Source organism: Nycticebus coucang, chromosome 6 (assembly GCF_027406575.1).
Source record: "Nycticebus coucang isolate mNycCou1 chromosome 6, mNycCou1.pri, whole genome shotgun sequence".
NCBI classification, from domain to species: Eukaryota; Metazoa; Chordata; class Mammalia; order Primates; family Lorisidae; genus Nycticebus; species Nycticebus coucang.
The window spans coordinates 42,631,628-42,646,904 of NC_069785.1; the positions used below are offsets into that span (position 1 = coordinate 42,631,628).

The following is a 15,277-nucleotide window of genomic DNA, read 5'->3' on the forward strand; positions in this document are numbered from 1 at the left end:
GAGGAAGGAAGGTAGCTTGAGGCTAGGAATTGGGGGTTGCAGTGAAGGTATGATGATTTTATGCCACTGCACTTTACCCAGGGCAACAGAGTGAGTCCCTGTCTCAAAAGAAGAAAAGAGAAAGTTAAAATACCCTAAGGAGTATAAAAAGACACTACAATCATCTCTGATAAAATAGTATCCGGAATACATAAAGAACTCTTACAACCCAGCACTAAAAAGATAACCCAATTTAAAATGGGCAAAAGAGGCTGGGCACGGTAGCTCACACCTGTAATCCTTGCACTTTGGGAGACCAAGGTGGGTGATAGCCTGAGCTCAGGAGTTTGAGACCACCCTGAGCAAAGCTAGACCCCATCTCTACTAGAAACAGAAAAACTAGCTGGGTGTGAGGTGGCCTCCTGTAGTCCTCGCTACTTGGGAGGCTGAGGCAGGAAGATTGCTCAAGCTCAAGAGTTTGAGGTTGCTGTAAGCTATGATGTCATGGCACTCTACCCAGGGTGACTGAGGGAAATTCTGTCTCAAAAAAATTTTTTTAAATTTAGCAAAATAGGGTGCTAGCCCCATATATCGAGGGTGGCAGGTTCAAACCCGGCCCCCAGCCAAACTGCAACAAAAAATAGCCGGGCGTTGTGGCAGGCACCTGTAGTCCCAGCTACTTGGGAGGCTGAGGCAAGAGAATTACCTAAGCCCAAGAGCTGGAGGTTGCTGTGAGCTGTGTGATACCACGGCACTCTACCAAGGGCGGCTAAGATTTAGAAAAATAAAAATGGGCTAAGGATTTGAATAGATATTTCTCAAAAGAGGATATACAAATGTCAGGTAAGCACATGAAAGTACATTAGTAGGCATGGAGCCTGTGGCTCAAGTGGCTTAGGCGCCAGCCACATACACCTGAGCTGGTGGGTTTGAATCCAGCCCTGGCCTGCCAAACAACAATGACGGCTGCAACCAAAAAATAGCCGGACGTTGTGGTGGGTACCTGTAGTCACAGCTACTTGGGAGGCGGAGGCAGGAGAATCGCTTGAGCTCAGGAGTTGGAGGTTGCTGTGAGCTGTGATGCCATGGCACTCTACCCAGGGCGACAGCTTGAGGCTCTGTCTCAAAAAAAAAGAAAGAAAATACATTAGTAATCAGGGAGATGCAAAGTAAAGGCACAGTAAAATGCCACTTCACACCCACTATGATGGCTATAATTAAAATCACAGTAACAAATATTGGGGAAGATGTAGAGAAACTGGAACTCTATACATTGCTAAGAGTATAAAATAACACAGTCACTTTGGAAAATACTTTGACGGTTTATTAAAAAGTTAAATTTACCATGTGACTCAGCTGTTTCTCTCTAGTTATATACTCAAGAGAAATAAAAACACATCCACAAAAAGACTTGTATGTGGATGTTTATAGAATCGTTTTATAGCTCCAAACAGGAAATAGCCCAAATGTCCACCATCTGGTGAATTTATAAACAAAATGTTTTATTCATACAAGGGAATATTCTTCAGAAATAAAAAACTTATGTTGCAATGTGGATAAACTTAAAAACAAAGACCACATATTATGTGATTCTGCTTACATGAAATTTCCAGAAGGTGATAATCTAAGAGACAGTAGAATTATGGTTATTGAGGGTAGGAATAGGGAGTAACTGCAAATGGACTTGGGAGATCTTTGAGGGACGATGAAAATATTCTAAAATTAGATTGTGATTGTGGTTGTACAATTGCAAATTCACTAAAGCTCATTGAATTTTATACTTTAAGCAGGTCAATTTTGTGGTATTTTAATTGTGCCTCATTAATGCTAGTGAATAATATGTTTCTGTATCTAATGCAGCTTTCAAATAAACTCTTTTTTTTTTTTTTTTTTTTTTTTTTTGTGGTTTTTGGCCAGGGCTGGGTTTGAACCCGCCACCTCCGGCATATGGGACCGGCGCCCTACTCCTTGAGCCACAGGCGCCACCCCATAAACTCTTAAAATTATTTTACTTATTTTCCTTGCCTAGGGTCAAGTATGGTAATTTATGTCCTGCCACACATTTTACTGAAGCCAAGTGATTAAAAATATAATTAATTGCATTTTGAGATGTCAAACTTAAGTTGGATCCTGCTTGACAAGATTGATGAGAGTGTTTTCTCTAGTTATATAATTTTGTAATCAAATTCTCTTTCCCAGTTTATAATTTGAGAGTCCAACTCATTGATTCTATAACACTGACACATAATACGAGGTTGGAACAATAACTGCTACCCTTTGCCTCTTTCCTATCAAGAAAAAATAATTACTCCCTTGCAACATATTAGTTTTCTGAAGCTGTGTATACTGAACTGTGTCTTCCCTCCCAAAATTGTTTTGGCAGTCTTGTACAGAATTTATATTTTACATGCACTATTTTTATTTTATTTTATTATATTTTTTTGAGACAGCCTCATTCTTGTCGCCCTGGGTAGAATGCTGTGGCATTATAACTCACAGCAATCTCAAACTCTTAAACTCAGGCAGTCCTCTAAGAGTGCTAAGATTGTAGGCATGAGCCACCAGGCCTGGCCCAGGTATTTACATTTAATTAAGTACGCTTTTTTAATAGTTTAAGGAATCTTGACTAGACATAATCATTTAATCCCAGCACTTACAGATGCCAAGGTCGGAAGCCAGGAGTTCAAAACCAGACTAAGCAATATAGCAAGATCCCATCTCTACAAAAGATAGAAAAATTAGCCAGGTATGGTGGTGTGCCTATACTCCTGTCTATTTCAGAAGTTGAGGCAAGATCACTTGCCTTAGGTGTTTGAGGTTACAGTGAGCTATGATGACGCCACTGCACTCTGTATATGCACTCTAGCTGGAACAACAAAACAAGTCTTTTCTTAAAGCAAAAGGACTTTTTTTTTTGCAGTTTTTGGCCAGTACTGGGTTTGAAGCCACTACCTCCAGCATATGGGGCTGGCGCCCTACTCCTTTGAGCCACAGGCATCGCCCAAAAAGGGTTTTCTTTCAGACAGTCACTAAGATTTTGTCTAGTAATATAAACAAGTATTCAGATAGGATAGATGAAATATAGAATATGGGCTATGACAGCAAGGACTATGTCTTAGTTACTCACTGTATCCTCAAGCCCTAGAACAATGCATTTAGTGTTTGTTAGTGAATGAATTAATATTTACCAACTAGGACCATGTTTGGCTATTTTGCCAAGAAAGAAAAATGTTCAGATAAAATTTTTATTAATTATTTATTTATTTTAAATATTAAACTGTGTTAGTTTTTTATTGTTGTTGCAGTTTTGGCTGGGGCTGGGTTTGAACCCACCACCCTCAGTATATGGGGCTGGCGCCCTACCCACTGAGCCACAGGCACCTCCCTATTAATTATTTTTATTTATTTCTTTATTTCAGATTAATATTAGGGTACAAACGATTAAGTTACAGTGTTTGTGTTTGTTAGGTAAGGTCTCTGTTGTTGTGTCCAGCACCCAGGAGGTGTGCCATATACCCTTACATTCTGCCCATTGGGTGGGAGGATACTAATACTCTTCCCTCCTTTTTCCCCACTCCCTCCAACTTGAATTAAATTTTTTCTCTTGTGTGCGTGTATATTAGTAGCTCTCCTGGCTTCATATTAGTATTGAGTACATTGGAACTTGCTTTTCCTTTTTTTTTTCTGAGACAGAGTCTCAAGCTGTCGCCCTGGCTAGAGTGCCGTGGTGTCATAGCTCATAGCAACTTCAAACTCTTGGGCTTAAGCGATTTCTTGCCTCAGCCTCCCAAGTAGCTGGGTCTACAGGCGCCCCCCACAACGCGTGCTATTTATTGGTTGTAGTTGTTATTGTTAGCAGGCCTGGGCTGGATTCAAACCCGCCAGTCCAACAGTATGTGGCTGGCGCCCTAGCTGCTGAGCTACAGGCCCTGAGCCGGAACTTGCTTTTCCATTTTTGTGATACTTTACTAAAGAGAATATTCTCCAATATTAACTTATTTTAATCCATTCTAACTATCAAGAAAAATTTTTATAACTGAATTTCTGTTTATATACCAGGAGTGCCAAATAAAAGTATACACATTATATAACATTATAATGTTATCTATTACTTTTTTTTTTTTTTTTTTTTTTTTAGACAGTCTTACTTTCTTACCCCCAGTAGAATGCTATGGTGTCATAGCCCACAGCAACCTCAAACTCTTCGGCTCAATCAATCCTCTTGCCTCAGCCTTCCTAGTAGCTGGGACTACAGGTGCGTCACAATGCCCAGCTATTTTTTTAGAGATGGAATCTTGCTCTTGCTCAGGCTGATTTTGAACTCGTGAGCTTAAGTGATCCACCCGCCTCTGCCTCCCAGAGTGCTAGGATTACAGTGCTAGGATTAGCAAGCTCTGCAAATAATCTGATGCTTGGTAAAGTTTGAGAACCGTGGCCACAGTTGCTAACTACAGAATCACCACCTTTTTAAAAAATTCTTATAAGTACTGTGAGAGAATGACAACCCCTTTGTGGTGATGGAGCTGAGTTTTTCACACTTACATGTTAAGAATAACTTGAGAGGCGGCACTCATATGCCAGCCACATACGCAGAGGCTGGTGAGTTTGAACCCTGCCCAGGCCAGCTAAACAACCACAAACTGCAACAAAAAAAAAAAATAGCTGGGGCTCAGTGCCTGTGGCTCAAGTTGCTAAGGCACCAGCCACATAGACCTGAGCTTGTGGGTTCGAATCCAGCCTGGGCCGCCAAACAACAATGATGGCTGCAACCAAAAAAAAAAAAGTAGCCGGGCGTTGTGGCAGGCACCTGTAGTCCCAGCTACTTGGGAGGCGGAGGCAGGAGACTCACTTGAGCCCAGGAGTTGGAGGTTGCTGTGAGCTGTGATGCCACATCATTTTACCCAGAGTGACAGCTTGAGGCTCTGTCTCAAAAAAAAAAACAGCTGGACGTTGCGGCCGGTGCCTGTAATCCCAGCTACGAAGGGAGGCTGAGGCAAGAGATTCGCTTAAGACCAAGAGTTTGAGGTTGCTGTGATCTGTGACTCCACAGCACTCTACTGAGGGCAACATAATAACACTATGTCTCAAAAAAAAAAAAGAATAACTTGAGGTATTTGTTAATATACATTGAATCTGTATTGGCCAAGGAACTTGTTTGGTAACAGGTGTTCCAGATTATTCTTATCTTTAAGAAAGTTCAGGGAACACTATGAGAGACGATGCTATTTCTAGCCAACTATTTCTAAGCTGTGGGAATTGAAAAATTCATGTTCTGCTTCTGGAACCTAAACACAGATTTCTCATAGTCTTCTTTGTGAGTGCTGCTGAGAAAAGTGAGTATAACTCTTTTTCTGGTAAACCTTCATGTTCTAATTGCAAAAAGACTTATCATCTCCCTTTCTGATAGGTTATATCAATGCTTCCTGAGGCAAAACTAGAAGACTTACAGAGTACAGTACTAAAGACGTTGTATCTTATTTTTTGCCTTATACCTGTGATTTATTTATTCTTTTTTTTTTTTTTAATTTCTTTTTTGAGACAGAATCTCACTATGTCACCCTCAGTAGAGTGGCTACATAGTTCACAGCAACCTCAAACTCTTGGGCTCAAGCCATTCTCTTGCCCTCAGCCTTCCAAGTAGCTGAGACTACAGGCACCCGTCACAACACCCAGCTTTTTGTTGTTGCAGTTGTCATTGCTGTTTAGCTGGCCTGGGTCAGGTTCAAACCCACTGGCCACATGCACTGGGGCTGGTGGGTTCAAACCTGGCCCAGGCCTGCTAAACAACAATGACAACAACAAAAAAAAAGCCCAGCATTGTGGCAGGTGCCTGAAGTCCCAACTAGTTGGGCTAATCAAGCCCAAGAGTTTGAGGTTGCTGTAAGCTATGACATCACAGCACTCTACTGAGGGCAACAAAGTAAGACTCTTGTCTCAAATAAATAAATAGAGTTTGAGGTTGCTGCAAGCTATGATACAACAGCACTCTACCAAGGGTGACAAAGTAAAACTCTGTCTCAAATAAAAAACATTCCCTTTTGAACTGTTTCATAAAGGAGCTGTTATTGTACTTTTGGACTATAATGATTTTAGGTAATATTAATGTGAAAACATGGGTAGGCACGGTGGCTCATGCCTGTAATCCTAGCACTATGGGATGCCTAGGCAAGAGAATTACTTGAAACCAGAAGTTTGAGCAAGAGTAAGACTCCATTTCTACTAAAAATAGAAAAATTGGCTGGGCCTGGTAGTATACACCATAGTTCCAGCTACTTGAGAGGCTGAGCTTGGAGGATCACTTGAGCCCTGGAGTTTGAGAGGGCTCTGTGAGGTGTGGTGGCACCGCTGCATTCTAGCTGGGGCAACAGAGTGAGACCATGTCTCAATAAATAAAAATGTTTTGTGGAGCCAGGCATGGAAGCTAACATCTGTAGTCCTAGCAACTTGGAAGGCTGAGGCAACAGGACTGCTTGAGGCCAGGAGTTTAAAATCAGCCTGGGCAATCCAACAAGGCCCCATTTCTAAAAATAATTTTTTTTTTAATTACCCAGGTACAGTGTCGTATTCCTATAGTCCTAGCTACCTGGGAGACTAAGGCAGGAGGATAGTTCCAGGTCAGGAGTTTATGCTGCATTGAGCTATGATTGCACTACTGAACTCCAGCCTGAGCAGTAGTAAAATTCTGTCACACACACAAAAAGGTTTTGTGTATTGTAAGTGAAACAAACAACTAACCTATATATAACCTTTGGACAAATTTGCCACTGAGCTATGAAACCATTACTTGAGTTAAAGTGATAATATATGATTTTCTTTTTGTGTTGTGGCTAAAATCTTCATTCAGCAACATTTATTCAGAATTTACTAGGTATATAAAATGTACTAGTAGGTAGAGAGGAATTTGTGGTAGAATAAAAGAATGGCAAAGTGTAGATCCTTCCAAGTACTATAAAAAGGACTCAAACCAAATTTTCTGGAAATGCAGAAGGAGATTCACATTTATCTGAGAATTAAAGGAAAACTTTTTTAACATGCTGTTATTTACTTTAATTCTGATACATGAATATATTGAACTACTTTAAAAGAAACAAGGTTTCATTACAGTACATTTAATGAGAACGAAATTGTCTTACTTGAGCCACCCTGAACATTTACAAAGGTGAGAAAATATACGTCATTCTATGAAAATAGAAGACATTTTGTTTTGTTTTGTTTTGTTTTAACAAAAGAAAAAATCATTTGAGGCATAAGATGAATTAAGAAATCACTCATCATACTATTAGTAGATACATAAATGTCACATGTTCTATCAAAATTGTATTAGATTCTAGCAAGGGAAAAGGGCAGAGTAGAAGAACTGAAATACGTTTATTTGCTTTTTTCGACCTTTTTCCACTTTGAGGTCATTGCTTAGAAGGTTTTATTCCCATAGAGCAACATTTTATATGAATTTAAGTTTTGAGAGATTCATCATTTCTGTTTGTCCCAATGCTGTCATTGCCCTTGGTATTTCCAGGATAATGTATCCTAGTTCAGGAGTCATCAAGGAACAGAATTGGGCCGGGCAAGGTGGTACATGCCTGTAGCCCCAGCTACTTAAGCTAAATAGGATGATCACTTGAGCCAAGAAGTTTGAGGTTACAATGAGCTATGATGATGCCACTGCATTCTAACCTGGGTAACAAAACAAAACCCTGTCTCTAAAAAAAAGAATAGATTTAGTTTATCCTGAAGGGTTGCCAGTAGATCTACTTCAAGGTAGTTGCATCTGTCATCTCTCTATACAAGATCAGACAATTAAGTTCACAAACTTGCCACCATGTGCTTTGGGTGGCAACAACTCAGAAAGGTTTCACGACATTGGTATATCAGCTTCTCACAGATGTGTTCGCGTCAACATATGGCAGTGTCTTGCTGAGTGACATTCATTATTGTTGTGGGTTTTGGTGTGCCATCGTGAGAATGTCAGGGCTTGAATTAGACCACTGAACAAAAATTAAACTTCTGGTTAAACGTGGCAAAAGTAGAAGTGAAATCAGGGACATGGTAGTCCAAGTTCATGGGAATAATGCCATGAAGAAAACAGCAGTATGCACACGGATCAAACGTTTTTCTGTGAGGAGAGAATGCATCACTGATAAAAAGAGTTCAGGATGACAATAACAAACAGAACCGACAAAAGCATTACAAAAATGTGTCAAAATCATCCACTGGCTGGGAAGCAAAGCAGACCAACTAAGTTTGGACGATCCTCCTGCCTCACCCTCCAAACTAGCCAGGACTACAGGCACCCGCCGTGATGCCTAGCTAGTCTAGTTTTTATTTATTTTTAGTAGAGGTAGGGTCTCACTCTTATTCAGGCTGGTCTCGAACTCCTGAACTCAAGCAGCCCACCCATCTCAGCCTCCCAGAGTGGTAAGATTATAGGGATGAGCCACCGTGCCTGGCCAAGAAATAGGAAAATCTTACCTGAAAGTCTTGGCATTAGAAAGGCATATGCAAAAAGGGTCTTGAAAGAGCTCACCAACAAACAAAAACAAAGGAGAGTCGATGTTTGCCAAGACCTATTAGAGAGAGGCAAGATGATGTTTTGGGCCCTGTTATCACTGGCGATGAAACATGGCTGTACCAATACAACTCAGAAACAAATTATCAGAGTCACAGTGGAAGTCAGGCAATTTTCTGCGACCAAAAAATTAAATTAATTCAAATCAAGAGTCAAAACAATGTTGATAACCCTTTTTAATACCAGGATTGTTCATTATGAATTTGTACCAACTGGATAGTTAACCCAGTTTACTATTTGGAAGTACAGGGCAGGGCGGTGCCTGTGGCTCAGTCGGTAAGGCGCCGGCCCCATATACCGAGGGTGGCGGGTTCAAACCCGGCCCCAGCCAAACTGCAACCAAAAAATAGCCGGGCGTTGTGGCGGGCGCCTGTAGTCCCAGCTACTCGGGAGGCTGAGGCAAGAGAATCGCTTAAGCCCAGGAATTGGAGGTTGCTGTGAGCGGTGTGAGGCCACGGCACGCTACCGAGGGCCATAAAGTGAGACTGTCTCTACAAAAAAAAAAAAAAAAAAGGAGAAGAAGTGCAGGGCAGTGCCTGTGGCTCAAGGAATAGGGCATTGGCCCCATGTACTGGAGGTGGTGGGTTCAAAGTCGGCCCCGGCCAAAAAAAAACTAAAAGAAAAAAAGGAAGTGCATCAGAAAATTAAATAAAAATGACCTGAACTTTTCACCAACAACTCATAGCTCTTGCATCATGACAATATGACTATGCGCCAGGTCACACAGCACTGTCTGTGAGGGAGTTTTTAACCAGTAAACAAATAACTGTATTGGAACACCCTCCCAACTCACCTGATCTGGCCCCTGATGACTTTTTTTTTTTTTTTTTTTTTTTGAGACAGTCTCAACCTGTGCCATGGCGTCAGCTCAGAACAACTTCCAACTCTTGGGCTCAAGTGATCCTCTTGCCTCTGTTTTTCTATTTTTACTAGAGATGGGGTCTCTCTTTTGCTCAGGTTGGTCTCGATCTTGTGAGCTCAAGCAGTCTGCCCACCTTGGCCTCCCAGTGTGCTAGGATTACAGGCATGAGCCACCAGGCCTGGCCATGACTTTTTTCTTTACCTGAAGATAAGGAAATATTGAAAGGAAGACATTTTGATGACATTGAAGACTTTAAGGGTAATATGACAGCTGATTATATTGTAGAAAAGGACTTCCAAAATTGCTTTGAAGGGTGGAGTGGGTGTTGGCATCGGTATATAGCTTCCCAAGAAGAATACTTCAAAGGTGACCATAGTGATTTTCAGTAATGAGGTATGTAGCACTTTTTCTAGGACAAGTTCGTGAACTTAATTGTCAGACCTTGTATATACTTTGCCTGAATTCCTAATAGTAAGGAATTCTGTTCTTGAAAAAAGGAATTCTATTCTTTGGCCCTGAAACTGATAACATTTCTTACCTACCTGTCCAGGTAATGTAAGTGTTAGAGATGAAATTCTCATCTACCTGAATTCAGTGTACAGCCTAAAAGTGTTTTCTCTTTTCTAGATACGGCCTCTCTGGCAGTGATGTCTTGGATAATGTAGCATATGCTCGAGGGTTCAACACAGACCACCAAACCCAGCTCCTTTATCAAGCTTCAGCCATGATGGTAGAATCTAGGTATGTGCTCATTACAAGACACTAAATATGTTCAGCTCTTGCCCTAAATCTTGTGAAGGCTGTTTGGCCAAATTGATAGTCACTTGAATTAGAAATGAGGATGTTAATGCTGATTTTAACATTCTTAGTTGGTGGTTTAGGTCAAGTCACTATTAAAAAATGAAGCCATGATCTACTTCAACTTGCTGGATATCTTATTTCTTTAACAGTGTCTCAGATGTGAATGCTGTATAATTATTTTATTCTTTATTTATTTATTTTTGAGACAGTTTCACTTTGTTGCCCTCAGTAGAGTGCTGTGGCTCCATAGCTCACAGCAATCTCAAACTCTTGGGCTCAAGCGATCCTCTTGCCTCAGCCTCCCAAGTAGCTGGGATTATAGGTGGCCGCCACAACATGCAGCTAATTTTAGAGACAGAATCTCGGTCTTGCTTAGGCTGGTCTCGAACTCCTGAGCTCAAGTGAGCCACTATACCTGGACTATACAATTTTAATAAAACTTTCATAGGCCAAGCATGGTGGCTCACACCTGGAATCCTAGCACTCTGGGAGGCTTAATCAGGAATGTCTTTTGAGCTCAGGAATTCAAGAATGAAAGAGCAAGAATGAAACCCTATCTCTACTAAAAATAGAAAAATTAGCTGAGTATTGTGGCAAGTGTGTAGTTCTAGCTACTCAGGATGCTAAGGCAGAGTGATCATTTGAACCCAGGAATCTGAGTTTGTTGAGAGCTAGGCTGCAGCCCTTTAGCCCCTAGGGAAAAGAGTGAGATTCTCAAAAACAGTTTTTTAAAAACCTCTATATACAAGTGAAACTATGAATATGAGATTTTTAGGGTGGTGAGGAAGAGAGGAAAATCTGACAAAGGTTAGAAATAGGCTTCAGAGGGCGGCACCTGTGGCTCAGTGAGTAGAGCGCCGGCCCCATATACCGAGGGTGGTGGGTTCAGACCCGGCCCCGGCCAAACTGCAACAACAACAAAAAATAGCCGGGTGTTGTGGCGGGCGCCTGTAGTCCCAGCTCTTCGGGAGGCTGAGGCAAGAGAATCGCGTAAGCCCAAGAGCTGGAGGTTGCTGTGAGCCGTGTGACGCCACGGCACTCTACTGAGGGCAGTAAAGTGAGACTCTGTCTCTACAAAAAAAAAAAAGAAATAGGCTTCAGAAAATCCTTATTCCCTATAGGTATGCACTGCTTATTGTAGACAGTGCCACCGCCCTTTACAGAACAGACTACTCAGGCCGAGGTGAGCTCTCAGCCAGGCAGATGCACTTGGCCAGGTTTCTGAGGATGCTTCTGCGGCTTGCTGATGAGGTAAGTTGTGGGGTAGAGATAGAGATTGCCTATTTCCAGTGACTGACTTCTAGGAGCCTTGCTAGGAGACCAGAACATCAATGCCTGTTTCATCAACCTTATCAGTTAGAAAAGAACTTTCTTCCACATTAGTTTGTGGAAGAAAGCATTAAGGTTCTTTAAATGTCTGTAGCACAAAACTGACAGTGATCCCTTTCTTATCAGTTTGGGGTAGCAGTGGTCATCACCAACCAGGTGGTAGCCCAGGTGGATGGAGCAGCCATGTTTGCTGCAGATCCCAAAAAACCTATTGGAGGAAACATCATCGCCCATGCATCAACAACCAGGTAATGATAGGATAGATGCTTTTTGGAATGTCATATTAACTGTGAAATAGATGTGAAGATACACCATTTCCACTTAAGTTCTGTTAAAGCTACTGTTGTATAATTAGACACTTAGGATCTCCTACTAAATCTAAGTGTCATGCTCTGGTTGGGATAGGTGTTTGCTTTCAGTTCACAAAGGAATTGAAAACTTACAAGTATGGAAGAATAAATATGAATAATTGATGTGCTTCTCTCTGGTTATTAAAGAAAAATGTTTGTTTCAATATAGACAATCCACTCAGAGAGGGAGCAGGGCAGAAATGGATTCTTCTAGGTTGGAAGTACAATAAGGAATACAGTACAGAAATATCTCCAGGTTCCTTCTGAGACAGTGGTTCTCAACCTTCCTATGCTATGACCCTTTAATACAGTTCCTCATGTGACCCCCCCAACCATAAAATTATTTTCGTTGCTACTTCATAACTGTAATTTTCCTACTGTTATGAATCGTAATGTAAATATCTGATATGCAGGATGTATTTAGGTGACCCCTATGAAAGGGTCATTCGATTCCCAAAGGGGTCGCAACCTAGAGGTTAAGAATTACTGTTCTAAGAGGAAGCATATACAGGCAGTCCCCAGAATACCAGTGAGATAGATTCTGTAGCCGGGAGTGGTGGCTCATGCCTATAATTTACCTGACACTGGGAGGCTGAGGTAGGTGGATCGCCTCCTAGTGGTAGCCTCCTCAGGAGTTTGAGACCAGCCTGAGCAACAGTAAGATCCCATCTCTAAAAATTAGCCAGGGGTTGTTGCGGGCACCTGTAGTCCCAGCTACTTACGAGGTTGGGGCAAGAGAATCGTTTGAGTCTAAGAGTTTGAGGTTGCTGTGAGCTAAGAGGCCAGAGCACTCTGCAGATGGCAACAAAGTAAAACTCTGCCTCAAAAAATAAAAAAGAGATTCTGTAGGTTTGTTCTTAAGTTGAATTTGTATGTAAATTGAAACCTACATACAACTTATCTATTACCTATAATAGCCTCCTTTGATAAGTGTGAGTCATATGTCAGCCAGATATTTGTAACTTGGAGACTTACTGTAATAGCCTCCATTCGTAAGCGCTAGTTGTACATGAGTCAGATGTTTATAACTTGGGGACTGCCTGTATGTCTAAAAAAGTATTAGCTATATCATAAAGTCAGGAATGGAAGTGTTTAATTTTAATAACTTGGGGCTTTATGTCTCTGGGTCAGACTGTACCTGAGGAAAGGAAGAGGGGAAACGAGAATCTGCAAAATCTATGACTCTCCTTGTCTTCCTGAAGCTGAAGCTATGTTTGCCATAAATGCAGATGGAGTGGGAGATGCCAAAGACTGAATCACTGGTTTTTCCCTTGTGATAAACCTTAAGTTCTGCATCCTAATGGAGAGGACTACTCTCCACACAGGCCTCTTCCTGTTGTGACTGCCAGGAAAAACAGCTATTGTATCAGCTTTTCTAATGGTATAAACAGGAAACAGGTCAGTAATCATAACTGATCTGAAGTGTTTATTCCTTCTGGAGTGCATTAATGTCTGATTTCTTTGGATTTGGAGGAGAGGTATGAAATACCTTTGACATGGTGCCTTGAGATTGACTCAAATCTAATAGCTATCTGTTGGAAATCTTATCTCTCTGAGAGAACTAAAGCTGGGGAGACCTGACCCTTCTCTCACTTCTGAATAATGGTAAAATAAAATACCTGAGGTACATATGTAGCAAAGGGAATGGGTCTCTGCGCAAGTTCTCTTTCAATGTCAATAAAACTCTCCCATCAATCAGAAGCAGGTTTTTAAGTTGTATGCTTGAATGTTTGCATGTAAGAATTTGTTTTGGATTAAAGAGTCTTATTCAATGTCTGCTAAGCCATCAGCCCTTCACCATCTACTTGTTTGGTCTTTATTGCTAACACTAACTTAAGATAATTCTGGAATCTTAAGTATTTCAAAGGCTGAGTAAGAGATTGAGTTTTAGGGTGCTAATAAAGTAGTTATTTGTAGAGAATGTATTGTTTATAGTAGTTAATTCTAGTGCAAACTGAATAGTTCAAGATAGGGTCTCCATGATGTCTTTTTGACATTGGATAGGGTGATTGGTTTCTATTGCTCTAAGACAGTGGTTCTCAACCTTCCTATTACTACAACCCTTTAATACATTTCCTGTGGGTCACAACCCACAGGTTGAAAACCGCTGCTTTAAGATTTGGAAACAGAAAGGTAAGTCCAACATTCAGATGATTATGCTTATTTGTCCTTCAACTGAATGGAAAATGTTATAAAACAGATATACCTTGGCTTTCCTGTGGCCTTTGTTTTTATTCCATAAATCTCATGTTGTAGAGGTCTGGTACTTGCCAGCATTATTTTACTTCAGCCGTTTGAAATACTTTGCAAATTTCTGCTTGGGATAGTTTTTAACCTTTCAAATTTCAAAGGATCTCTCAGTTATGGGGAGGAAAGGCAGTGAAAATATCTGCTGCTGCCTGTGTTGGTGCCACTATAAGTAGGGAGATAGGGAGGCTCAAGTCAATTTAATGCAGCTTTTGGCTGGGGGGTGTTTGAGACAGAATCTCACTACACTGCCCAGGCTAGTGTGTCCTGGCTTTAGCCTAGCTCACAGCAACCTCAAACTCCTAGGATCAAGCGATTGTCCTGCCACAACACCTGGCTAGTTTTTCTTTTTCTTTTTTTTTTTTTTTTTTTGTGGTTTTTTGGCCGGGGCTGGGTTTGAACCCGCCACCTCCAGCATATGGGACCGGCGCCCTACTCCTTGAGCCACAGGCACCGCCCAGTTTTTCTATTTTGAGTAGAGACAGGAGTCTTGCTCTTTCTCAGAGTGGTCTTGAACTCCTGAGCTCAATGGATCCGCCCTCCTCAGCCTCCCAGAGTGCTAAGATTACAGGTGTGATCCTCTGTGCCCAGCTCAAGTTTATTTTTATTTCAGAATATTATGGGAGCATAAACATTTTGGTTACATAAACTGCTTTTGTATAGTTTGAGTCAGTTACCCATTAGTTGTATGAATTTACCCATCCTCTCTTCCTCCTTCCCTCTCTTTCTCTTTCTTTCTTTCTTGTCTTTCTCTCTTTTTTTCTCTCTCTCTCTTTCTTTCTCTCTTTCTCCTTTTCTCTCTCTCTCCTTCTCTCTTTCTCCTTTCTTTCTTTTCTTGGACTCTTACTCTGGCTAGGTGCAGTAGCATCTTTGTAGCTCACTGGAACCTCAAACTCCAAGCCTCAAGCAGTCCACCTGCCTTAGCTCCTGAGTAGCTGAAACTATAGGCATGGCCACCATACCTGGCTAATTTTTCTGGGTTTTTGTAGAGATGAGGTCTTGCTCTTGCTCAGGCTGGTTCTTAAACTCCTGAGCTCAAGCAGTCCTTCCACATTGGTCTCTCAGAGTGCTATCATTACAGGCTTGAGCAGATGCGCCTGGCCTACCTTTTGTTTTGTAAGTAAATTTAAAGATGAAGAATCA

General features: G+C 41.3%; 1 protein-coding gene across 1 annotated transcript in view; it reads left to right on the top strand.

Annotated features, from left to right (window-relative positions):
- Positions 1-13,904, top strand: part of RAD51 (RAD51 recombinase) — a 29,538-nt gene extending 15,634 nt beyond the window's left edge. The window contains exons 7-10 of the mRNA XM_053595901.1: positions 10,035-10,148; positions 11,330-11,459; positions 11,664-11,785; positions 13,019-13,904. Of these exons, the coding sequence (XP_053451876.1) occupies positions 10,035-10,148; positions 11,330-11,459; positions 11,664-11,785; positions 13,019-13,142 (490 nt within the window). The 3' untranslated portion in view covers positions 13,143-13,904. The remainder of the gene's footprint in view (positions 1-10,034; positions 10,149-11,329; positions 11,460-11,663; positions 11,786-13,018) is intronic.
- The last annotated feature ends 1,373 nt before the right edge of the window (positions 13,905-15,277 follow it).